Source organism: Meles meles, chromosome X (genome assembly GCF_922984935.1).
Source record: "Meles meles chromosome X, mMelMel3.1 paternal haplotype, whole genome shotgun sequence".
NCBI classification, from domain to species: domain Eukaryota; kingdom Metazoa; phylum Chordata; class Mammalia; order Carnivora; family Mustelidae; genus Meles; species Meles meles.
In genome coordinates this window covers 132,135,392-132,160,901 of record NC_060087.1, presented here as the reverse complement: position 1 = coordinate 132,160,901, position 25,510 = coordinate 132,135,392, and the positions used below count along the sequence as shown (strand labels likewise).

The 25,510-nt window shown below is 49.2% G+C and overlaps 3 protein-coding genes across 7 annotated transcripts in view; 1 reads left to right on the top strand and 2 right to left on the bottom strand.

Annotated features, from left to right (window-relative positions):
• The window catches only part of F8 (coagulation factor VIII), a 117,451-nt gene that overhangs the window by 84,287 nt on the left and 7,654 nt on the right, over positions 1 to 25,510 (top strand). For 3 of the 5 annotated variants that reach the window (XM_045995021.1, XM_045995024.1, XM_045995023.1), the window contains 11 exons: positions 264 to 417; positions 2,611 to 2,823; positions 3,088 to 3,316; positions 3,486 to 3,668; positions 5,061 to 5,177; positions 5,667 to 5,738; positions 7,913 to 7,998; positions 10,438 to 10,593; positions 23,633 to 23,777; positions 24,115 to 24,263; positions 24,889 to 25,065. In XM_045995021.1, coding sequence (XP_045850977.1) covers positions 264 to 417; positions 2,611 to 2,823; positions 3,088 to 3,316; positions 3,486 to 3,668; positions 5,061 to 5,177; positions 5,667 to 5,738; positions 7,913 to 7,998; positions 10,438 to 10,593; positions 23,633 to 23,777; positions 24,115 to 24,263; positions 24,889 to 25,065 — 1,681 coding nt within the window. Of the gene's footprint in view, positions 1 to 263; positions 418 to 2,610; positions 2,824 to 3,087; positions 3,317 to 3,485; positions 3,669 to 5,060; positions 5,178 to 5,666; positions 5,739 to 7,912; positions 7,999 to 10,437; positions 10,594 to 23,632; positions 23,778 to 24,114; positions 24,264 to 24,888; positions 25,066 to 25,510 lie in introns of those variants that run through there. The other 2 variants (XM_045995022.1, XM_045995025.1) reach the window with 2 other exon arrangements.
• F8A1 (coagulation factor VIII associated 1) lies at positions 15,324 to 16,631 on the bottom strand. The gene has a single exon (XM_045995027.1). The coding sequence runs from the start codon at positions 16,550 to 16,552 to the stop codon at positions 15,407 to 15,409; it is 1,146 nt and encodes a 381-aa protein (XP_045850983.1). The 5' UTR covers positions 16,553 to 16,631; the 3' UTR covers positions 15,324 to 15,406.
• LOC123934871 (histone H2A-Bbd type 2/3) lies at positions 17,860 to 18,237 on the bottom strand. Its single transcript, XM_045995028.1, has one exon. It carries the CDS (start codon positions 18,211 to 18,213, stop codon positions 17,860 to 17,862), a length of 354 nt encoding a protein of 117 aa, XP_045850984.1. The 5' UTR covers positions 18,214 to 18,237.

Below are 25,510 nucleotides of genomic sequence, written 5' to 3'. Positions count from 1 at the left end.
CAGATGTCCCGTGTGTTTAAAACTCTATACCCCCACCTACTTCTCCTCCAGGGTTGCCCATCTCAGTGAGCTGCATCACTGTCCAGCCGCTTGCCCAAATCAGAAACCTGGACATTATCTGTACTAACTCCTTTCTCTCTTCTTCGCTCCAGCTCATCATCAGCTCTATGGAAGTGTCTCCGGTACAGGTAGAGCAAGAATGTCAGGTGTTTCTACCTACCTAATCCATGAAGATACTGTTTTTTCTCTGTTTTTTCCCCCAGGGCTCAAGGTAGGGATGTCCCTCAATTCAAGAAGGTGGTTTTCCAGGAATTTACTGATGGGTCCTTTACTCAGCCCTTATACCGTGGAGAACTAAATGAACACTTGGGACTCTTGGGGCCATATATAAGAGCAGAAGTTGAAGACAATATCATGGTGAGTTTAGAACAATGAAGTTATAAGAAAATTAATCCTGTATGTATATTTTTGTCTCTGTTTATAAAAATAATGTATTTTCACTTTCCAAGAATTTTAAAGTATAGAAAATCAAGAAGTTAAAAAATAATCCCATAACTACCATTTTGGTGTATGTTCTCTTTGTCCTATGTATTCTTTTCTTTATGTGCTCAAAATTATGCAACGTGTAATTTTACCTCTTCTTTTAAAAAAAAAATTTATTTATTTATTTATATTAGGAAGAAAGAAAGAGAGAGCAAGAGTGGGAGGGGCAGAGGGAGGAGAGTGAATCCCAATGTGAAGCTGAATCCCACACCCCGAGATCACAGCTCTTCTTTTTGGACTAAATATCATATTGTCAATATTTCTTCTTTTTTTAAGATTTTATTTATTTATTCGACAGACAGAGATCTCCAGTAGACAGAGAGGCAGGCAGAGAGAGAGGAGAAAGCAGGCTCCCCACTGAGCAGAAAGCCTGATGCGGGACTCGATCCCAGGACCCCGAGACCATGACCTGAGCCAAAGGCAGAGTCTTAACCCACTGAGCCACCCAGGTGCCCCATATTGTCAATTTTTCTTGTGTCATTAGAAATACTTTCTAAATATCTTGCTTTAATGATGGCATAATAGCCTATTATGTGAATTTATGGTTTACTTAGCCATTTACTTTGAACAACCTTTTAAATAGTTTGCTATAGGGCACCTGGGTGGCTCAGTGGGTTAAGCCACTGCCTTCGGCTCAGGTCATGATCTCGGGGTCCTGGGATCGAGTCCCGAGTCGGGCTTTCTGCTCAGCAGGGAGCCTGCTTCCCCCTCTCTCTCTCTCTGCCTGCCTATCTATTTGTGATCTCTCTCTGTCAAATAAATAAATAAAATCTTTAAAATAAATAAATAAATAGTTTGCTATGTTTTCACTAGTTCAATAATGTTGCAATCACAACCCTTTTCCTTGGGTAAAATTCCAGAAGTACAATATACATGAACATTTTAAGACTTTCATTATCTATTAATGTCCTTTGCACATTTGACCTTTTGAGGGAGAACTTTTCTTATCAATTTATCTTACCCTATATTTTTCCAAGTTTGTCATCTTTTAATTTTATTTATAGTGATTTTTGAAATAAAACAGGTTTGAATTACTGATAGTAACCCATAAATCTTTCTTTTATGACACACAGCTTTTATGTTTATAAAAAGCCTTTCCTATACAAAGATTTTTTTCGTAAAATCACTTATACATTCAACTTTTTTAAACAGTTTAATTGCTTAACATTTAACCTTTTATTTTATTTATTTATTTATTTTTTAACATTGAACGTTTTAGCCCATAAGTAATTCCTGTAGACTACAAGTTATTTTGGTGCATTGTATGAGTCAAAAATGAAAGTAGCTTATTCTTTTCCAAAAATAGTCATCCAGTGGCCCAATTGATTATTTACTTTAAGGATATAGAAGGATCTAAAATTATGGGATTGTCAGCGATTATTTTTCTGTTTTGATTCTTATTTTAGTTTATATATGTCCTGTGAAACGTGTAATTTTTTGAAATCTGAAGTCTTTTTTTAAAAGATTTTATTTATTTATTTGACAGAGAGAGATCACAAGTAGGCAGAGAGGAAGGCAGAGAGAGAGAGGAAGGGAAGCAGGCTCCCTGTGGAGCAGAGAGCCCAGTGCAGGGCTCGATCCCAGGACCCTGAGATCATGACCTGAGCCGAAGGCAGAGGCTTAACGCACTGAGCCACCCAGGCGCCCTGAAATCTGAACGCTTTTTAAAAGATTATATGCATTCATCCTGGAATTTGTCATAAGAACCACACGTTCTTGGTTAATTCTTGGGCTTATGGTCTCTGAAAACCCCTGGGGTGATATTTTCCCTTTTACTTTTGAATAGCTTTTCAGTATTTAGGAATTTTCTCTTTTGCAACTTTGAGCTCATGCTTTAAAGATTTTAGAGTTCAAAAATACCTCAGTTTCCTCCGTAGATAGAGCATGAGGTTTGGGTCCTGACAACACCCATCCTCTGTACCACTTCCTCTGGGCATTAAGAACTTGGATAAACCCCAAATAGGCAGTGCTGTTAGGGATATAAACCTAAAGCTAAGGACTTGATATGATCCTAAAACATGATACTCAAATTCTTTTTTAAATTTTGTATTTCCTTTTTCTCTGCAGGTAACTTTCAAAAACCAGGCCTCTCGTCCCTACTCCTTCTATTCTAGCCTGATTTCTTACGAGGAAGATCAGAAACAAGGAGCAGAACCTAGGAGAAAGTTTGTCAACCCTAACGACACCAGAATTTACTTTTGGACAGTGCAGCAGCATATGGCCCCCAGTAAAGACGAGTTTGACTGCAAAGCCTGGGCTTATTTTTCTGATGTTGATCTGGTAAGCAGATGGACACTGCTCTGGCCACTTTCTGGTTTAGGAGAAATGGACTTCATGTTATCTGCTGAGACTTTCGCTATTTACTGTAAGCTTAGTGGGAAGCTTCCAATAGGGGAGGTGCCATCATATTTGTGTTTGAGAATGATCACTCTGGAACCTACTGGGTAAGGATTGGTTTGGAGTGGCATGGAAGTTGATAAGAGATCTATGCTGCTTCGTAGGCGAGGGCGTTCATGTTCATAGGATTGATGTCTTCTCTCTCAGGAGAAGGATGTGCACTCAGGCTTGATTGGACCCCTTCTGATCTGCCGCAGTGATACACTGAACCCTGCTCACGGGCGACAAGTGACAGTGCAGGAATTCGCTCTGTTTTTCACTATTTTTGATGAGACTAAGAGCTGGTACTTCACTGAAAACCTGGAAAGGAACTGCAGAGCTCCCTGCAATATCCAGAAGGAGGATCCCACTCTTAAAGAAAATTACCGTTTCCATGGTAACATACCCCACCCCCAGTTCTTACTCAGGCTGAGGCTTGGACAGTGTATGAATTGAGAGTGTGTGTATATGAGTGGAATCCTTGTAGGAATCAATATTTTTTACCGGAGGAGAAGGAAAAAACTTCTGTAATGGATTTCAACAGCCTTCTCTGTGTTCTCCTCCAGCAGTCAATGGCTATGTGATGGACACACTGCCTGGCTTAGTAATGGCTCAGGACCAAAAGATTCGATGGTATCTGCTCAGCATGGGCAGCAGTGAAAACATCCATTCTATTCATTTCAGTGGACACGTGTTCACTGTACGGAAAAAAGAGGAGTATAAAATGGCAGTCTACAACCTCTACCCAGGTATGAGCTCATTAGTGCCCTTTTTGTCTACCTGCTGTACGTACTGAGTACTTACTTTACATGGTCCAGGCACTGGGGAAGCAATCCATGAACAAAGCCAAGAAACTCCGTGATCTCAGGTAACTTACTTTTTCAAGTAACATAAGAAATAAATTAGCCCAGAGGGGTGCCTGGGTGGCTCAGTGGGTTAAGCCTCTGCCTTCGGCTCAGGTCATGATCTCAGGGTCCTGGGATCGAGCCCCGCCCTGGACTCTCTGCTCGGCAGGGAGCCTGCTTCCCCCTCTCTCTCTCTCTGCCTGCCTCTCTGCCTACTTGTGATCTCTCTCTCTGTCAAATAAATAAATAAAATCTTTTAAAATAAGTAAATAAATTAGCCCATAAACAGGATAATTTCAGATATAGATAACGCGCTATAAAAGAAATAGAACAGAATAAATGAATAGTTAATGTTGCGGCACTTTCCTGGGTTAGGGTTAGGGTTTCTACCATCTCAAATGCACCAGTAGTTCTCCATGCGGTGAATTGTTTATGTCCATAACCAGTATAAGCACGACTCACAGTGTTGATCAAAACACAGCTTTATTCTAGGTCTCCACCACCCCATTAAAACATGTTTAATAGTGGGAGCAAACTTTCCCTGTTTCTGTGTTAAAATTCCAAGAAGTTCAGTGACTTTCCTGCTCACTCTTCAGTAATAAGTTCCCCTGCGGCCACTTCATGTCACACATACCGCTCCAACCCCGAACTGCCCGGTGCACTCTGAGAGGCCTACCTCGGGCAAGGGAGGTGTGGTTGAGCGCTCTCTTCCTCTGCCTTACATTTATTGTGTGTCCTCCCAAACCCCTTCGTGGCTGCTGCTTTGAACTTCAGCATGGAAATGGTAAAGGTTAAATGCTAGGACAGTTCTTAACTACTTACGACGGACACCTTTATTCTAGGGAGTCATTGAATGAGTCAATGACTCATTCTTCAACCCCTCGGTACCCTCTCTAGCTTCTTACTGCTGGGTTGCGTTAGCCCTCAAGGCAGCCCAGTGGCCTAGGTCCATGGGGACCTCACCCTGACTTCCCTGGCCCAGGAAGCTCACATCTGGTTGATGGGGGGGGGACAAAAAAACACAATAACCTTTGGCACTCTGAGAGTGCAGTGGTTCTCTCCTGTTCCCCCACCAGCTCGTCTCTCCCATTTCCCAGGGGTAGGGACTGTCAGAACTCAATCCTCAGTACCTCCAAACTGGCGGGGTCACATAGCAAAGCACTTTGGCTTTGAGGGGGCCAAGAGTGGTAGAACTGACTTAGGTGGCTCTCCTTGGGTGTTCTGCATAAACCACTGTATCTCACGCTCATTTTTTAGTAAAAAGAAATCATTTTTGTTCCTTCTGTTTTTGAAAAGGCGTTTTTGAGACTGTGGAAATGCTACCATCCAAAGTTGGAATTTGGCGGATAGAATGCCTTATTGGTGAGCACCTACGAGCAGGGATGAGCACTCTTTTTCTGGTGTACAGCAAGAGTAAGTAGCTTTCCTCCTTCCTAGGATGGTTGCTTTTATTAAGCTCACAGTCATTAACAAATCTACAATGAATATTGCTGGTAGAAATCTGAATCAGAGTCCTCAGGGAAGAGCAAATATGTACGAACCTAAAGCTCTAAGTATTTAACAAACTGGTGCTAAAAATAACTTCATTCTCACAACTCTGTGAAGCTCCAGCATCTCCAAGAGCAAAATTTGAAACTGAATTTTGGTTCGGTTGCCGAGATAACTTACAAATATGGTTCGGAAAAGTTCAAGATTCAACCGTAAACAAGTCAGAGAACCATTGGTCTACTTAGTTCCGCAGCTGCAGAATGTGGATGGTTCTATCAGAGCGAATTAAATGACATGGTAAACAATAGAAAGTATCGACCATTGCTTGGTATTCGCCCGTGCTCACTGGCTTGCCTTTGTGAAGGCTGGATTTTAGGTACTGCTAGCTGTCACGCCCCTCTGCTTTGCTTTTAGAGTGTCAGACTCCACTGGGGATGGCTTCTGGACACATCCGAGATTTTCAGATTACAGCTTCAGGACAATATGGTAAATACCAGTATTTTGTCTCCCAAGAACTGGGCTGATTGTATTTTTGTATTTCTGTGGGATTTAGATGACCCATCCATCTCCATCCTTCTATTACATCTACTCCACAAGTGCCTCTTACATCCATTTTCTCTTCTCTGATTGCCACTGTTCTAGCTACTATCACTTCTCATGACCACCTCCTTACATGTCCTACCTGCATTCCCCAGTGCTCCCCTTGAGTCCATTGTCTTCACTCTCCTATGAGCAGCAGCAGGAAAGCTTGAGCAGGATCTGTAGAGCTGTCTACTCTACAGCTCTACCCAGATGCTGTTTTAGAGCAACAGTAAATAAACTATGGCCTAAAGGCAAAATCCAGCCCTCTACTTATTTATTTTTTTCTTTTTTAATTAACACATAATGTATTATTAGCCCCAGGGGTACAGGTCTGTGAATCGTCAGGCATACACATTTCACAGCACTCACCATAGCACATGCCCTCCCCAAGGTCCATCCCCCACCCCCTCTCCCTACCCCCAGCACCACCACTTATTTTTATGTAGCCTTCAAACTAAGAATTATTTTTCTAGTTTTAAATGATTGGGGGAAAAAAGAAGAATGTCTCATGACATGTGAAAATTATGTGACATTCGAATTTCAGTGTCTGTACCTAGAATTTTGTACTGACACATACAGCCAGCCCCGCTGACCTACAGTTGTCTGTGGCTGCTTTCACTCTACCACAACAGCTAAGTAGCTGAAACCAAATAATCGGCAGAGCCTAAATTATTTATTATCTGGCCGTTTACAAAAGAAGGTTTGTCAACCCTGTTTTAGAGGGAACAAAATGCCATTTGAAAACAAGGCTTGATGAGACACCCGGGTGGCTCAGTTGGTTAGGCATCTGCCTTTGGCTCAGGTCATGACCCCAGGATCCTGAATCCAGAACGTGGAATCCAGGGAGCCTGCTTCTCCCTCTCCTTCTGCCCCTTCCCCTTCTTGGGCGCTCTTGCTCTCGCTCTCTCTCTCTCCCTCTCTAGCAGATAAATCCCAGACCTGCAGTAGTCACTCTTCTTATTTATTTATTTATTTATTATTAACATATAATGTATCACTTGTTTCAGGGGTGCAGGTCTGTGAATCATCAGGCTTACACAGTTCACAGCACATACCATAGCACATTCCCTCCTCAACATCCATAACCCAGCCACCCCATCCCTCCCAACCCCCTCCACTCCAGCAACCCTTAGTTTGTTTCCTGGGATTAACAATTAACAGTCTTTCTCTCTCTCTCTCTCTTTTGACATTAACAGTCTCTTATGGTTTGTCTCCCCTCTGGTTTTGTCTTGTTTCATTTTTCCCTCCCTTCCCCTCTAATCCTCTGTCTTGTTTCTCCAATTCCTCATGTCAGGGAGATCATATGATAATTGTCTTTCTCAGATTGACTTATTTTGCTCAGAATAATACCTTCTAGTTCATCCACATCGTTGAAAATGGCAAGATTTCATTTCTTTTGATGGCTGCATGGTATTCCATCCTATATATGAACCACATCTTCTTTATCCATTCACCTGTTGATGGACATCTAGGGTCTTTCCATAGTTTGGCTATTGATAAAATCTTTAAGGAGAAGAAAACAAAGCTTGAGAGTTATATACCAAAATAATATTATTTGTCTGTAGGCAAAAGGATGATTTTTTTAACTTTCATCTTTACTTACATTTTATTTTTCATTAACTAACTTTTCTAGAAGGAACATACATTATGTAATAAAGAAGTAATGATAGCATTTTATAGTACTTGTAATACAATCCAGTCCCCCCTAATTAGAGGTGCTAAGAATAAACAAAATTATTAAGTTTAGAAAATTAAATACTACTGCGCTTTTTGCCTTTATTTTCTCCTCAGCTAGGCTTAGCCTTTCTCAAGAGATCAAATTTAGGGGCACCTGGGGGGCCCACTCTGTTAACTGGCTCTGGATTTCAGCTCAGGTCATGATCTCAGGGTCTTGGGATCGAGCGCCTGTGAGTCTGCTTGTCCCTCTCCGTCTGCCCCTCCCCCACCCCATCTCCCCTACTCCTGCACGCCCGGAATAAATAAATAAAATCTTAAAAGAAGAGAGAAAGCAATTTTATTCCTAAGTATCTAGGACCAACACAGCTGAATCTAATCTCTTTCTCCTTTCTTGGGCAAAGGACAGTGGGCCCCAAAGCTGGCCAGACTTCATTACTCTGGATCGGTCAATGCCTGGAGCACCAAGGACCCCTTCTCCTGGATCAAGGTTAGAAAGCGCGTCACATTTGTTTATGTCATGATTCCTCTTGCAAGCTAAAACAAAACTCATTTTTATCAAACTCCAGGTAACCGACAGAGAAAAAATAGAGTGGCTTCTTTTTGTTTGCTAGTCCAATCAGTAAACTAACTTGGAGCCAATGACGGAGACAATGTCTTTAGGGTTACTCAGTTTCTTTTTAAATAACTAGATCTTTCAAATTTTCTCATTTTCCCATTTCCTCTAGAGAAGCACTGTCCAATATGATAATTACAATCCGAACCACAAATACAAACCTCATGTGTAATTTTATATTTCCTAATAGCCACATTTAAAAAGAAACATGTGAAATTCATTTTAATAATGTTATATTCCATCCAACATATCCAAAGATTTTATCCAGTGAACATGGGTTCACTCATGGCTCTGACCCCTTCGAGGGCGAACATACGGGGACTTGCTGCATGAGCGCTGAGGGTAGCGTGGAAATGCCAGCACAGCCTGTCGGCCCTGCCGCGACAGTCGGTTCCCTCTAGAGCCCGAGCGTGCCTCCCGCCTCTGGTACTCACTGCCCGGAGACTGCTAGTTACGACTCAGTTTGAACTGACTGCTTGTGAATTCCTGAGCATTTTTGTTTCTTGGGAAGCTGCCCAACCCCATTTGCTGACCTTGCATTTCTTTCAACCTTACGTGTATCCCTGGGTGGTGGACATTGTCATCTCTTTGTGTGTCCTGCCTCTGTTGCTCCACGGATTTATTTATTGTGATAGCATTGTCATTTCCATTTGGGGAATTATATGTCCTTCACTGGCTACAACCTGATGAGACTAGTAAATAGAGTGCCTTTTCCGCTCCCGGCCAAAGAACCCAAGTCGTACACCGTGTTCAGGTCCCACACACTAGATTTGGCCCATTGTTTCAGCCTGTCAAGCTTCTGTCTCCCAAAGAATTTCTTAGTCTTCCCAATTTCACTGAATTTACTGCTTGATCAGCAAACGTTTTTATACGTTAGCCAATTCATGATCAATATATTGAAGTAGACAGGGCTTCCTTACTGTGTGCTTTAAACAAGTCCCAGAATTTCAACAAATCCTCGCCGCACTGTTACAGTCACCCTCATTTCAGATAAAGCTGAAGCAGAGAAAAGTCACTTGCCCCGAGTCGTACAGCCAATGAGTGGTTGAGCCAAAATTGAATTTGAATTTTGATAGTTGGGCTCCAGAGGCCTCATTTGTAATCGTTATACTCTGCTGTTTCTAGAATGCCCCCTTTAGGTTGATAATCATCTACTAACGGCCACAGTTTGCTTGTGGTAATTGAACCAGTTACAAATCTACCTAACTGTATTATCAGCCAATCTGTATTCAATCTCCTCATCCTCAAGGTGCTTTTTTTTTTTTTTTGCCATCTGTCCTACTAAAGCCCAGGTATACATTTTCTTGTTCTGGTAACTTTATAAAATAAATACCCCAGAGAAATAAAGAATTATATTGACTTACCCCAAAAAAAGAAGAAAAAGCCATGGCTCCAGGCAGCCAGAGAGCCTCAGAACGGTGCAGCTGCAGTGCACCCACTGGCACACCGAGCGGGTCTCACCGCTGTGCTCACGTCCCTGTGCAGAGACGTGTCTCGCTGTCGCAGGCAAACATGGCTGCACACACAGGTGAAAATGTCAGATTCCTCCAAGATTGCAGTCATCATGTAGTCAAGGCACAAGAAGAAGATGAAGTAGATTAGATCGGCACTTTGCCTAGAATTCATCAGTTATAAAATGTAAGTGGGAAAGGCTGGCAAGACTTCGTTAAAGACTCCATTAAAAAGACCTCGCACATGGGGCGGCTGGAAATAGTTCAACAAGCCACAGAACTGGCGCACCTGGTACTTCCACTGTCTGCGCCACGACACCACGAGCAAAAATGAAGTCTCTTCATTTGGGCGTAGCGTGTAATGGGCCGGGATGTGTTGTAGCTTCTGAAGACCTTGCCGCTCTCTGTCCTGTTCCTGCTTGACTGTGTGCACAAAGGGAAGCAGAAGCATAGAGAAAGCAGCACTGAATTTGTCTGGGGGAGTCAGAAAAGAGTTTCTGAACTCACACGTGAAGGAGGGACGGCAGTTTACAGTGCTGATAGGGAGGAGGACTGGCCTGGGGAGAGGAGAGGAGAGCAAATGGGCTCTGACTTGGCTGAGGCTGAAGTGTGGGCAGACCGTTGGGTCACGTGGCTCCATGTGCAGCACATTGACTTGAAAGTAGTCTGCTTTGTCGGGAAGTGGCCTGGGGACCCACTCAGCGCCTTTCCTTCTTGTTCCCATCATTTATCTCACCACTTCACACAGATCCAAGGTACTACTGAGAGCATGTCTGTATTGGTGTAGGCCCTTCTTAAGCCAATAATTAATTCCAGAAGGTGGGTACGTACATTTAGAATAAAGCGTTGTTTTAATTGGCAGGTGGATCTGTTGGCGCCAATGATTATTCACAGCATCATGACCCAGGGTGCCCGTCAGAAGTTCTCCAGCCTCTACATCTCCCAGTTTATCATCATGTACAGTCTGGATGGAAAGAAGTGGCAGAGTTATCGAGGGAATTCTACCGGGACCTTAATGGTATGTAATTAGTTCTTCCAAGACAATGCCCGAGTCTTTAAAGAGCCTTTGACAAAGATTTGCAGATATGGACAAACACTCTTAGCTTCCATGAACTTAATTCCAAAAAAGATTTTTCAACTTATGGGCAAAGAATTGATTATGGGCATAGGGAATAAAAGTAGTAGCATCAGGGGTGCCTGAGGGGCTCAGTCAGGTGAGCGTCTGCCTTCAGCTCAGGTCCTGATCCTAGAGTCCCTGGGATCGAGCCCCGCATCGAGCTCCTGGCTGGGTGGAAAGTCATCTTCTGCCTCTCCCCCTGCTCATTCTCTCTTTCTGACAGACAGCTGTCTCAAATGAATAACTAAAACCTTAAAAAATTGTTTAAAAAATAGCACCAAAGATCTCATAGATAATAGAAATGAAGAGATGTTCTGTTGACAGAAATCTGTGGTTAGGACTGAGTGGATTGATAACATTATGAGTTTGCTTATGGATATTTTGAGTTTGAGGGCAATTAGGTTGAACTCCAGCAGGCACGAGATTTAAGACTCGAGTTTAGGGGGGCAGAACCATGAATGGATGTGAAGATTTGTCTCTTCCACATAAAAGAATGGGTGAAACCTTGGGAAATGATCACAAGACCCTAAGTTAAACAGGCTTGAAACCTTAGTACCATTATCTACCCCTTCCTTATTTCATGCCTCCTGCTGCGCCGGTCCGCAAGTCCAGCACGGCTTTCTGTGTAATTCCTCTCGGAATTCCTCTCTTGCCTTTATTCAGCTGCCACTGTTGCCTCAAGCCCCCTTACCGCACTCTGCTCTGGTACGCTACATTCCTAACTAGTTGTCTCTGGCTTGTAGTCTCTCCTCTGATAAGAGCTGCACATCCTTTTTTGGGATAATGATTTTATCAGTCCCCTGCCTAAAACCTTTCAGTGTCTTCCTCTTCTCTTCAGAATAAAGATCTAAGTCGTCAGATGGCCCTGGGCAAGATAACTCCCGTGTTGCCCTTTAGATCCACGGTCCTGCTTCTCTACCCTGCTTCTTTGTCTTCAGTCTGACCTATGCGGAATACAGCAGCAGGCTACCTTATCCTCTAGCTTTTGGAAAGTGCTGGCAAGAGAGCCAGCAGGAAGGAAGGAAGGAGAGTAAGATCAAAACATTTATTCTTGGGGCGCCTGTCTGGCTCAGTTGGTAGAGCATGTAACTCTTGATCTCGGGACTTGTGTGTTCAAGCCCCATACTGGGCATTGAGTTTACTTTAAAAAATATATATATGATATTTCTATATCATATATATGAGATATGTATTGATATGATATTTATTTATTGTATTATTTATATATGATATTGATATTGATTGATATGATATGATATGATATCATATATATGAGATATTTATTCTCCTGGTGCCCTCCTTTGTAGAAGATTTGGCTGTTTCTCTCCACTGAAGGTCACTGCTGCCTTCAGAGTGGCTTTCCTTCCCTGGTCCAGTTACTATCACTGAGTACCAAACTACCACGAAACCTAATGTCCTAAAAACAACCCTTCTCTTTGGTTCAGGGATTCTATGGGTGAGGACTTCTAGTGCAGTAGAGGTCGTTGGTTGTGCTCCGCAATAACCAGGGCCTCAGCTGGGGGCTGGAAGCATCTGGAAGCATCTTCACCTGCATGTCTGGTAGTTGGTGCGGACCAGCCTTAGCCAGGACAGCATCTGGGGCTGTCCCAGGCCAATTCCATGTGGCCTTTCCAGTGTAGTGGTCCTCAAATGTTCTTAGATCTCTGTTTCGTTCACTTACAGAATATGTTTCATCAGCAATATTTCTCATCACAGATGTCCCACATAAAGAGGGAGGGGGAATGTTTAAGGACCACTGCTTCACTGCCCCCATCCTCAATAGTCTGTAATATAAATGTTAATTTTGATTTATCAGTGAACATTTCAGTGATGTGGCTCTTTCTTCTGGTTTTCAGGTTAAAAAGAAAACTATTTTTAATGTGCTTTAAAAATACTTATTTTGGGTTCATGTTAGAAATCAGTGTTGTTTTGACATTAAGTTGATAATTAGCAAGCGATTTTGTCAAAGTCTGTGAAAATCACTGAAATCTGGCCTTGTCCCAGCTGTCTATGCTATAAAGTTTCTGAGGGAGATCTGTAAACGAGCCAATGGCAAATGAAAAACAACCTTCATATTTTCTAGAATTATACTGGTATACCCAACACCAAGCTCTCTGGTAATCCCAACCACCCCACTTCCTCAATACAGGGAGTTTAGACCTGAGCCCTACGGAGGCTTTTCCTTAAGCCCAAATCCAAATACTATCACAGTTACGTATCATAACTCCTGAACATTCTTGTCGTAATGATGTGGTTTGAAGTGCAGTTCGGTAGCCTATGGCCAAGAAAATTTTCTTGAGACTTTTTCAGTGCAGTAAAGGGTTTTTTTTTTTTTAATTATAGCACAGGGACAGGACCTGTGGGCAGAAAGACCTGCACTGCCGTTGTGAGGAATTATGGATAATATAAGATTTTCTTTTCTATGGAGGGGAGGGTGACATGAGGGTCCCAGGAAATTGAGTCTATAGGTTTCTGGAGGTTCTGGTTATTGATAAGATTGCTTTTTTTCATTTTTTTATTTTAAGTACTTTATTTATTTGAGAGGGAGAGAGAGAAAGAGCATGCAAGCAGGGGCAGTAGCAGGCAGAGGGAGAAGCAGGGTCCCCACTGAGCAGGGAGCCAGATGCTCCATCCCAGGACCCTGGGATCATGACCTGAGCTGAAGGCAGACCCTTCACCCACTGAGCCACGCAGGAGCCCCAAGATTGCTTTTTCTCTTATGAGTCATTTAGATAGTTGCAAAACTGATGGGAGATTCATGTCGTGCATGACTATGATCTCTATCCGTTACTCATTTATTTTTCCTCTTCCTTTGCTCTTGGGCAGCCAGGAGTGCCAGAGGAATGTCATACCTTTCCCTCCTCTAGGGAACCCACCAGGCACCCCGCCTGCAGGGTATTAGCTGGTGCTTTGTCCTCAGCATGCCTTCTGCTCCCCCATCAATAAGACAGTAAGGCAGTTGGCCTGGCCTGTAGCCTAGGGTGAGAGGAGTATACTAAGAAAAAGCAAAACCAGAAAGGACCATACACCCTAACCATTTTAAAACTTTCTTTTTTAATTCCAGTATAAATAATGAACAGTGTTATATTAGTTTCAAGTGTACAGTGTAGTGACTCAACAACTCTATACATTACTCACAGGGCTCATCACGATAAGTACACTTTTAAACCCCCATCACCTAGTCCACCCATCCCCACACTTAACCTCCCCTCCGGTAACCATCAGTTTGTTTTCTCTATTTAAGATTGTGGTTTTTAGTTTGTCTTTTCTTTTTTCTTTCAAATTCTGTTTCTTAAACTCCACATGAGTGAAATCATATACTGTCTTTCTCTGACTTATTTCACATAGCATTATAACTTCTAGATACATCCATGTTGCAAGTAGTAAGATTTCTTTCTTATGGTTCACAAATATTCCAGTTTGTGTGTCTTCTTTATCCACTCATCTATGGATGGGTACTTGGGCTGCTTCTATAATTTGGCTGTTGTAAATAATGCAATAAACATAGGGGTGCATATATCTCTTTGAATTAGCGTTATCCTTTTCTTTGGGTAAATACCCAGTAGTGGGATTACTTGACCAGATGCCAGCTCTATGTGTAACTTCTCGAGGACCCTCCACAGTGTTTTCCACAGCAGCTACACCAGAGAGCATTCCACCAACTGTGCAAGAGGGTCCCTGTTTCTCCACATTCTCGCCAACACGTTTCCTGTGTTTCTGATTTTAGCGTTTCTGACAGTTGAGGGGATAGCTCATTGTGGTTTTGACTTGCATTTCCCTGATGATGAATGATGTTGAGCATCTTTTCATGTGTCTGACACCCTACCCGCTGTTGCAGTAAGTTAGACTAGGCTTCAAGGGCTGCGAAAGACCCTTCCAGGCAGCCAAGGGAGAGCATGGGAATGGTAGCTGAATCTGTCTCGATGGGCCTCTCTTGTACTCGCTTACCTATTGCTTCCACATTGTTGAAGTAGAGGTAGTAAAGGTTACCCTGCGAGTCCCACCCATTTTGAGGCGCTTAAGGCATGGTGAGCGCTCAACATGTCCCCCTCCCCCCCCACACACACTGAAGGCAAAACAGAAATCTGCCAACCCGTGTCCTTCAGTGGCACCCCAAAAGATTAGTACTGTGCACAGCTTCAGCCTAGAGGATGCATTTTCCCAAAGCCGAATGACTGGAGAGGGAGATTATATTCTTTTCTTTTTTAAACATTTTATTTCTTTATTTGACAGAGAGAGAATTTACAAGTAGGCAGAGGGGCAGGCAGAGAGAGAGGGAGAAACAGGCTCCCTGCTGAGCAGAGAGGCCAATGCAGGGCTGATCCCAGGACCCTGAGGCCATGACCCGAGCAGAAGGCAAAGGTTTAACCCACTGAGCCGCCCAGGCGCCCCAGGGGTTCTTATTTGTATGTGGGCCGTTTGGGGGAAGAGAGCCATGTCCTCCACAGATCCTATCATGTTGTTTCCCTCCCACCGTCTCGGCAGTACGTTGTGGGGCGACAGGTAACTCGTGGTCAACTTAATGCCTAAGGAGGCAAGAGGAATAAGATCAAGGCAGAACTGCTAGGATTCCTGTCTTTTACTCGGACCCCCTTCCCTTCCCCGCCGCCCGCCCGCAACCCCCCCCCCTTGCCCCCCGCCCCTCGCCCCAAAGGCCAGGGCAGATGCACGAAGTTCTGCCACGAGCCCAAAGTCCCTTGGTCGAAGTGGTTCATCAGATGCCCTGTCCCGAGGGGGAGACGGCTTCTTGCAGGACGAGGTGAAGGAGGTGATTCTGCTCAGCACTCAAGAGCGGCCACATCTCCACCTGCAGCGACTTGACGGCCTCCGTGTCCTTCTCGTGGGTAGCCATGACCAAGGACTGGAGCAGCAGGAACAGCTCCTCGGGAAGCTGGCCCCCGCTCTCCTGCCCGTGGCTGTCAAAAGCCTCCCAGGAGTACTTCTCCAGGGTGTGGGCATGCTCCGGCAGGAGCTTGGCGGGCGGCGGTTGCAGGAGCAGCAGCAGCAGCACGCGGGACACCTCGCAGCGGACCAACACGTCCGCGAAGGCTCCGAGCGTGGCGGGAGAGGAAGCGCCGGGCGCGGAGGCGGCGCTGGGAGGGAGCAGCGCGGCGGCCACGGCCGGGGCGGCGCCGGGGCCCACCTGCTGCCCCGGGGCCCGCGGCAGCGGCGGCGGTGGGGGCGGCGGCGCCGGCGGGGGCGGATGCACCGGGTGGCTGCCGTGCTCCCGCGCCAGGCGCTGCATGCGCGTGAAGACGGCCAGGGCGCCGTTGTAGTCGCGGGCCAGCAGCTGGCAGGAGGCGGCGTCGCCCAGCGCCTGCAGCGCGGCCAGGGGCAGCTGCGGGAGCTGCAGCTGGGCGGCGCGCTGGAAGTGGCCGGCGGCGGCGGCCGGCTGGCCCAGGTCGCGCAGGGCGGTGGCCAGCTCGAGGCAGAGGGCGGCGGCGGCGGCCGGCTGGCCCAGCTCGAGGTGCAGGCGCACGGCGGCGCCCAGAGCGCTGGCCGCGGCCTGCAGCGGCTCCCCGTAAGCGGCCGGGCAGACGAGCCGCTGGCGCGCGTCGCGCTCCTGCCGCAGGAAGAGTCGGGCGGCCTCGGTCAGCGCCAGCGCCTCCCCGGGCCCGTGAAAGAGCGCCTGCTGGCAGCGCGCCACGGCCAGCTGGCACCAGGCCGCGTAGGGCAGGCACTCCTGGGCGCGCAGCTCGCGGCCCAACTGGCCAAACTGCTCGCCCGCCTCCGCCACGTTCGGCTTCCGCAGGAACCGCTTCTTCAGCTTGTTGGACACCTGGCGGTAGCGGGCCAGGAAATCCCCAGCCTCGGGGCCGGGACCCGCGCCGCCACCCAGGCCAGCCGCGGACGCCGCCATGTTCGTCGCCCGCTCGCTGACGCAGTCGGCGGGGCGCGGCGGCGGCGCCTGGAAGCGACGCGCCTGCAGTCCCGCTCGCTCCCTGGAGGCGAGGCGGAGAGAGGGGGAGGCCGCACCACCGCGCGTGCGCACGCGCCCTGCCGCGCCTGCGCTAGGAAAAGCGCGGGATCCGCGGCGAGAGGCCTCGCGGGGGGAGGGGGCGTCGTCTATGCAAATCGTCAGTCCTGGGGCGGGGCCTGGCCGGGGGCCGGCTGTTGCCAGGCGACAGCCTGCTGGCCCGGGTTGCTAGTACAGGCGTCCCCTAGCGTCCCCAAACGGAAGCCCAGCGGAACTCAAGCCGCGGCGCCACGTGGCCCTAAGGCCCAGTCCGCATGGTTCGCGAGGGCCGAGTCCCTGCTCCCCGCCCGCAGCCCCAAGTGTGTCCACCCCGCCAAGTCGGCACGTTTCGCGGTGGCCAACCCAGCCCCTCCCCGCCCGCCTCCCCCGCACCGTCCCTCCTCACCCTCCCGCTCCCAGGCCCTGCCCTCCCAGAGTCCAGGCCGACAGGTGTGTCCACCCCTCCGTCCCACCCCCGGGGGGTCGCCCTGGCACGTTGTCCCCACCACGGCGCCGCGGTCCTGGCCTTGAGCTGCAGCCCCAGGAACCCCGTCCTTCCCGGGACTGTCCCGGGCTCTGGCTTGCTCGGCGCTCATGTGGGGGTCTCGGGGGCGCCAGCGCCGCCCCGCACCCCCATCCAGCCTGTCCCACCCAGGGCCACGCCCCTGCACCGTCGCCGAAGGAAACAGTTCTTCTGTGCCCCCCACCCCATCCAGCCTGTCCCACCCGGGGCCAACCCCTGCACTGTCCTTGATAGAAACGGCTTTTCGGTCCCCCCCCATCCGCCCTGTCCCACCTGGGGCCACCCCCCTGCACTGTCCCTGAGAGAAACGGTTTTTTCGGTCCCCCCCCCATCCGCCTGTCCCACCCGGGGCCACCCCCTGCACTGCCCCCGAGAGGAACGGCTCTTGTGTGCCTCCCCGCCCCCCAGCCAGACCCTGCCTCCTCCTTCCGACGAGAGGGACGTCCCCGAAGCAGGTGGCCCACCGAGTGACCGAAGGGCATGCACACGCGAAAACACACACACACACACACGTGCTCGCGGGTTTCTTTCCTTGGCTTTTATTTCTCGGACACACGGGTTTCTGGAGTCCCTTGTCGGGACTGCGAGGGACTGGGCCCGAGGCCCCAGCCCGCCCCGGGCCGCCCCAGCGGTGAGCAGGCCCGGCTGGGGCGGGCGGGCCGAGCGGCCGTGTGGCGCGGGGCGGCCGCTAGTCGTGGGCCGGGGCCACCTGGGAGATGGTGGTGGACTGGAAGAAGCGGCTGAGCAGCGCGTTGTTGTGCACCGCCATGTCCACGAGCTCCGGGGTGATGCGCGTCGAGCCGCAGTTCCGCGCCTCGTTGCCCGCCAGCTCCAGGACGGTGGCCGTCAGGTACTGGATGACGGCCGCTAGGAAGACCGGCGCGGACGAGCCCAGGCGCCGGGCGTAGCGGCCCTCGCGCAGGAGGCGCTCCACGTGGCTCACGGAGAACGACAGCTCGGCTCGGGCGGTGCGGGAGCGGGCGCGGGAGCGGGCCTGCGTCTGGCCTCCGGACGACCCTGGACGGCTCCTCTTGGCCGGCATGCTGGGCCTCGGCTGCGCTCTAGCTCGGCGACGGGCCTCGGTCGGCGGTGCTCTGCGGGCTCGGCGGGGCTCTGCGTGGCTCTGCGGGCTCGGCGGGGCTCTGCGGGGCTCGGCGGGGCGCTGCGAGGCTCGGCGGGGCGCTGCGGGGCTCGGCGGGGCTCGGCAGGCTCGGCGGATCTCGGCGGGGCTCAGCGGGGCTCAGCGGGGCTCGGCAGGGCTTAGCGGGTCCCAACTTCTCCAGCCACCCGGTCGGGACTCGGGACTCGGGCCCTTATGCCGCCGTCTCCTAGCGACCACGGGCCGACCCCTGTCATTGGTCGGGGGCCACACACTTCGGGACACGTGGATCCGGTGAGGTCACCGCTTTCCCATCGGCCCCTGCCGGGAGCTCGAGCCCGCCGAGAATTGGCGCGAGCGGGAGCCTGCTCCCCTCCCCCCCTCCCCCACGGCCCCCCACGACGCCTCTCGGAGGAGATGGAGGCTCACCTTCCGCCCCACTGGGAGGTCCTACCCAAGAAACCCCAGCCGGGAGAGGGCCTCGTGGCCCCAAGCAGACCCTCGACATGCGGGGCGACCCTCGACGTGCGGGGCGACCGTCACCCCTATCTGGCTCCACAGCGTGGGCCCCGCCCCCAAAAGAAAGCCCCGCGCCTGGCGGGCAGACGCTCCCCACGGCGCCCCCCTCCCTCCCCGCCCGCCCCCCACCCCACCCCCGTAGCCCCGCAGGCAACCCCTCCTCTGCTTCCTGCCCGGACAGATTGGCCTCTTCTGGAGACGGACCTAGAGATGGGATCGTCAGACGAGGAGGTGGTTGGGGCTGCGGGGCTGGGGGCGGGGGGGGGGGGGGTCTGTCGGGCTGCTTTCCCTCGGCACCCACGTTTTCACCCGGTTCCTGCACGTGGTGGCGCCCCTCTGCGCCCGGTGTCTTCTGATGGCTGTGCACAGGAGGCCACGGCCCGGAGAGACCACGTGTCGTGGACCCCGGTCTTCAGGGGACAGGCTTCGAAGGGATGTCCACCTCCGGGCCCACGGGAACGGCGCCGCGGTGGACGGCCGCCTGCACGGTTCTGTGTGAGCACCTGTTTCCCGGGCCTTGCCCTGGGCAGCTAGCAGCGGGGTCGCGGGCTCCTAGGGTCCTTCCCTGGCTCACTTCCCGAGGAGCTGCCCGGGTGGCTCCCGCCGCAGCCCGACCACTCCCCCATCCCGGGAGCAGTGGGCCAGGGGCCCGGTTCTTCCACGGCCTCGCCCAGACTGGTCATTTCCCGCTCGGTCGGTCTTTCTGGGGCCTAGAAGAGCCGTCCTACTGGGGGCGAAGTGGCATCTCACGGTGACTTCGCCCCCCCCCAACCCCGCCCTCTTAGAGAGGGAGCGGAGGAGGGGCAGAGGGCGGCAGAGAGAGGGAGAAGCTGAAGCAGGCTCCGTGCCCGGCGCAGAGCCCACCCACCGTGGAGCCTGACTCGGGGCTGGGTCTCACGACCCTGAGAACAGGCCTGGCCCGAGCCAGGTCCAGAGTCCGCACGCTCCACCCGCCGAGCCACCCCGGCGCCGCTCCCAGGGCTTGGGACTTGCACGTCCCCATGGCCAACGATGGGGAGCGGCTTCCCACGGGCCTCCTGGACGTTTGCACACGCGCTTTGGAGGAACGTCTGTGGCCCACGGGCTCGGCCCGGCTGGGCCCGCCTCTTTGTGGTTGAGTTCAAGGTGTTCTTTAGGAAGAAGACGCCCTTGTCGCCTCTGTGATTGGCAAACGCTTCTCCCACCCTGGGGCAGGCCTTTCCCGGCCTACACGGTTCCTCCTTCTCCCCCTCCCCAAGTCCTCCTCCTCCTCCTCCTCTTCCTCCTCCCCACCCCTCTCTCGTCCCCTCCCCCTCCTCCTCCCCCTCATCCTCTCCTCCCTCTCCCCTTCCCTCCTCCTCCTCCTCCCTTCCCCCTCCTCCTCCTGCTTCTTTTGTGGCTATGCTTTTCCTACCCCATTTAAGGAACTCTTGTGTAATAGTTTCTAGACAGAGCCCTTTGGTGCACAAACAGTTTGGGTTTGGCTGGGTACAACTTACCCTTTGTTTTTCTCCTCCCGCTCCTCCCCCTCCTCCCACCCCCTCCTCCCCCTCTTCCCCTTCCTCCCACCCTCCTCCTCCTCCCTCCTTCTTCCTCTTCTCTTCCTCCTCCTTTTTTTGTGGCTATGCTTTGGCTGCCACCGTATTTAAGGAACCCTTGCATGACCAAAGCCACCAGGATTTACATCGCTGTTTTATACCAAGGGTTTCATAGTGTCCTCGTTTACATTCAGGCTTGTGAGCCATCTGGGGGGTTCAATTTCGGTTTTACCCTGGACTCCACATTCTTTCTCGTGTCTGCGGATATTCAGTTTTCCCAGCACCATTCCTGGAAGAGATCGCTCATTTCTATATTGATGGGCCTGGGCACCCTTGTTCAGTACCAACTATTCATAAATCCGTGGGTTTCTTTCTCACTCTAAGTTCCTAATCCTTGGCCTATGTGTCTACCATGTGTCAGTACCACACTTTTGGGGATCGCTCGCTGGAGCTCAGAAATACGTTTTGAAATTGGAAAGTGCGAGTCCTCCAACTTTGTTCTTTTTCCAGATAGATGGTTTTGGCTATCTGTGTCCCTTGCAGGTCCACATGCATTTACGATTGGCTTTAACATTTCTGTAAAACAACTCATTGAGATTTTGATACGGGTTGTATTGAGTCTCTGCATTGCCTTGGGGATTACGGCCATCTTAACAATATTGCATGTTCAGTTTACTGAGGCAGGATGACTTTCCCTTTATTTGCGTCCTCTTTAATTTCTTTCAGCAATGATTTTGTAATTTTCAGTGCACAAGTCTTGCACGTCCTTGGCTAAATGTATTCCTGTGTATTTAATTCCATTTGACACTATTTTAAATAGAATTGTTGAGGGTGCCTTATTGCCTCAGTGGCTTAAGCATCTGCCTTCAGCTCAGGCCAGGATCTCAGGGTCCTGGAATCCCGTCCCACATCAGGCTCCCTGCTCAGCAGGAAGCCTGCTTCTCCCTCTGCCCCTCCCCCATGCTGCTCCTCACTCACAGGCTCCCTCCCTCCCTCTCTCTCTCTCGCTCTCTCATTCTGTCAAATAAATTAAATCTTTAAAAAAATAGAATTGTCAATTTCATTTTAGATTTTTTTCATTGCTGCTATATAGAGACACAACTGATTTTTGTGTGTTGATCTCATATCTTGCTACTTTATTGAATTCATTTACTAACTTTATGTGCTTTCTATATTTAGGTTTCTTTATATGTAAGATTATGTCATCTGACAATAGACATAGTTTTCCTTTTACCTTTCCAATATAGATGCCTTTTATTTCTTTTTCTTGTGTCATTGCTCCGGCTAGGATTTCTATTACAATCTTGAATAGAAACAGTGAAAGCAGACATTCTTATCTTGTTCTCAATGTTACGGGGAAAGCTTTCGATCTGCCACCATTGAGTATGGCATTAGCTATGGCTATTTCAGTAATGCCCTTCATTATGTTTTGTAATTCCCTTTCCAGTCCTAATTTGCTGGTGTTTTTTTTTCCAGGAAAAACTGGGTTTTTCTGAGTGCTTTTTCTGCATCAATTGAGAGGATCCTGTGGGCTTTTTCACATTTGTTTTATTGCTTTAGTGTTAAGTAATTTTCTTATGTTTAAGCATCTTTGTATTCCTGGGAGAATTCCTACTTAGACATGAAATGTAGTATTTATAATGTGCTGCTGGTTTCGGTTTGCTAAAATTATTTGAGGATTTCTGCATCTATATTCTTTTTTTAAAGATTTTCTTTATTTATTTGAGACAGAGAGAGAGCACAAGCAGGGAGGAGAATCAGAGGTAGAGGGAGAAGCAGACTCCCCACTGAACAGGGACCTCAACATGGAGCTCATTCTCAGGACCCTGGGATTATGACCCGTGCAAAAGACAGATACTCAACCAACTGAGGCACCCAGGCACCACTATATTCTTTTTTAAAAGATTTTATTTATTTTTTTGAGAGAGTGAGTGTGAGCAAGCAAGAAAGAGAACACCAGTGGGGAGAGGAACAGAGGGAGAACAAAAAGCAGACTCCCCACTGAGCAAGGAGCCCAACGTGTGGCTTGATCCTGGGACTCCAGGATCATGACCTGAGCCAAAGACAGACGCTTCACCAACTGAGCCACCCAGGTGTCCCTCCATATTCTTCTTCCTTTTTTTAAGGACTTTATTTATTTATTTGACAGAGAGAGAGATCACAAGTAGGCAGAGAGGCAGGCAGAGAGAGAGGGGGAAGCAGGCTCCCTGCCAAGCAGAGAGCCTGACACAGGGCTTGATCCCAGGACCCTGGGTCATGACCGGAGCCGAAGGCAGAGGCTTTAACCCACTGAGCCACCCAGGCACCCCCATATTCTTCTTTTAGAGTTTTTTTATTTATTATTTGAGAGAGAGAGAGCGAGAATGAGTGGGGGGGCAGAGTGAGAGGAAGAAGCAGACTCCCCACTGAATAAGGAGCCCATAATGGGGCTCGATCCCAGGATTCTATGATCATGATCTGAGCTGAAGGCAAACACTTACCCACCTGAGCCACCCAGGTGCCCCAGCAAACAATTTCTTAGAAAATTCCCCATAATACTATAACTCTGATGTGTGATTATGTAACAGAAACGTTAATTCCTGTTTTAGTATATTCAAGCAGATACAAATCGCAAGTGTTTTGTAAAAGATAATTTTCAATTTTCGTTATACTGTATGCCATGGTTTAAATCTAAGCCGTTTGAATAGGCATTGCTATCATGTTTCTCAAACTGTGTTCCTTTTCCTTCAAATATGCCATGCACTTTCCTCTGGAACCTAGACTTGTCAAGGTCTTAAACCCCATATATTGGATGTTAACATGTGTCTCACGAATTCATATACAATGAATTATTAATTAAAGCCTGACAGTTCACGCAGACACACACACATGCGCGCGCGCGCACACACACACACACACCCCACATTCCTGGAAGGTTGCTCGGAGGCTGTGGGGCAGGGTGCTGACTCTGCCCTGAGCTAGTGCTTCTCAAACTTTGCATTCTGATTCAGTAGACCTGGAACAGAGCTCAGATGCAGGATATCTAACTGCTCGCTGGTGATGCTCAGACTGCTGGGTTAGAAGAGCCCTAAATGGCTTCTTCAGCCTTGATGAGCCTTCTATAAGACCCCAGGGCAGAAGAGCACTTCACTGGCCCCGACTTCTTCCAGCGGTTTCTCTCCTTCTTGTGTTCCACTCTAACATCCTGTCTAGCCAGAAGGCTTTTACTTGAGTGTTGAATGCTGTTGAGAAACGCACAAAGCAAAATTAGAAGGAAGATGTGCTTGGGAGGAATTGCTCTGTATTGTCACCACTTTCCGTGTACCTGTGCTAATCCCTCCCTGCAGGTCTTCTTTGGCAATGTGGATTCATCCGGGATAAAACACAATGTTTTTAACCCTCCAATCATTGCTCGGTACATCCGTTTGCACCCAACACACTACAGCATCCGCAGCACTCTTCGCATGGAGCTGATGGGCTGTGATTTAAACAGTAAGTGCCAAGCCTTCATGGATCCTCCCCTCTCCCAAGCCCGGGGAGGATGAGTCACTGTCCTGGCGTTCTCAAGAGCAGGGGGTTTCCCAGGACATAAAACGGTTAATGCTGAAACCAGTGCAGTCCTGACCAAACCGAGGACTTGGTCACTGTCAGCCTGGGTTCAGACAGACCTGGGAAGAGCTGACTCAGAAATGAGGGGCTCGTCAGGCTAACAGTAACAGAATCGATGCTGAAGTTAATGCCTGGGAAGTGATGTCCTGATGACGGACGCCCTGGAGCGCCAGCGGACGCAGGCACCTTCTGACAACTACGGCCCTTCCGTTTCTCCGAGGTTGCAGCATGCCGCTGGGAATGGAGAGCAAAGCGATAGCAGACGCCCAGATGACTGCCTCGTCCTACCTGAGCAGCATGTTTGCCGCTTGGTCTCCATCCCAAGCCCGACTGCACCTGCAGGGGAGAGCTAACGCGTGGAGGCCTCAGGTAAGGTCAGGAAAGAACAGAGAAGGCCCTTGACTGTTTCTTTAAAGGCGTTTCTGTCACCTGATTGTTCCCAAAGGTGCCAGGGTGGTTGTGTCTGGGGGGAGAAATCCGCACAGCATTTGTTGGGGGAAGTGATCCCTAACCGAGCCTCCGGGCAGCAGAATCTCTAGCAATACTGGCCTGATGTCTGTGACGGAACCGTGGTAGCCGAGGTCGGTCTGGCAGGCCCGTATCAACAACTGGCCCTCTTCGCACGTTTCTTGGTGCCTCAAAGGAAAGTGGCCGTCATGTACAGTTCGCTGGGCACAGCTGTTTTCCCAGAACCACTGAATTTGTGATTTTTCAGTCCCTGAATAGCTCTTTTAAGTTCATCTGTATAGGGCCTGTATATTCACTCGGCAAACACTTACTGGGCTCCTATTAAATGGCAGACCCTGAGGGCACAGGGACGAATCATGAAAAATTGCAGCAGTGAGGTTGCTTAGAGTCTAAGAAGGGAGACCGACAAAGAGACCATTAAAATGCAGAGTGATGCCTGCTCTGACATGGTGGGGAAGAAAGGATGTGGGGATTTCTGGGAGCAAATAGTAACCAACAGGTTACTAGTCTAACTGACTTTCCCCAGGCAAATAATCCAAAAGAGTGGCTGCAAGTGGACTTCCAGAAGACAATGAAAGTCACAGGAGTAATCACGCAGGGGGTGAAGTCTCTCCTCACCAACATGTACGTGAAGGAGTTCCTCATCGCCAGCAGTCAAGACGGCCACAGCTGGACTCTTTTTCTTCAGAATGGCCAAGTAAAGGTATGCCGGTCTCATGGGAGAGGCACAAAATCTCTCCTAGGGCTGGACATTTAGAAACATAACAAGGTTGATATAGGATCAAGCTTTCAAGACACATTTTATTGAGTATCTGTAGTAATAGGACACCATGAAAGGCCTTTGGGGAGGACATGGTGACTCCAAGCAAGGATGTACAATTCCAGGAAAGAGGAGAGGAGAGCCAAAAGTTGATTATCCTATAGATGTTGACGTCATCTAGGATGATGGCGAGAAGCAGGGGGTGAAGGAGAATGAGCGTTCTTTGCCAGATGTTTAAAGATGACTGTGTCCTCATCAGCAACTTACATGCCCAAACCTCGTTGACCTTTAACATACGGGACCCAGACAATCTTCCTCCTTGATGAGGATTTGCTGGATAAGTCAACAAATTATGGTAATTAGAGGACATGACAAAAGTCTTAAGATC

Coding starts and splice junctions, on each gene's coding strand:
- LOC123934871 (XM_045995028.1), bottom strand. CDS start 18,213: ATGCCGGCCAAGAGGAGCCGTCCAGGGTCGTCCGGAGGCCAGACGCAG.
- F8A1 (XM_045995027.1), bottom strand. CDS start 16,552: ATGGCGGCGTCCGCGGCTGGCCTGGGTGGCGGCGCGGGTCCCGGCCCC.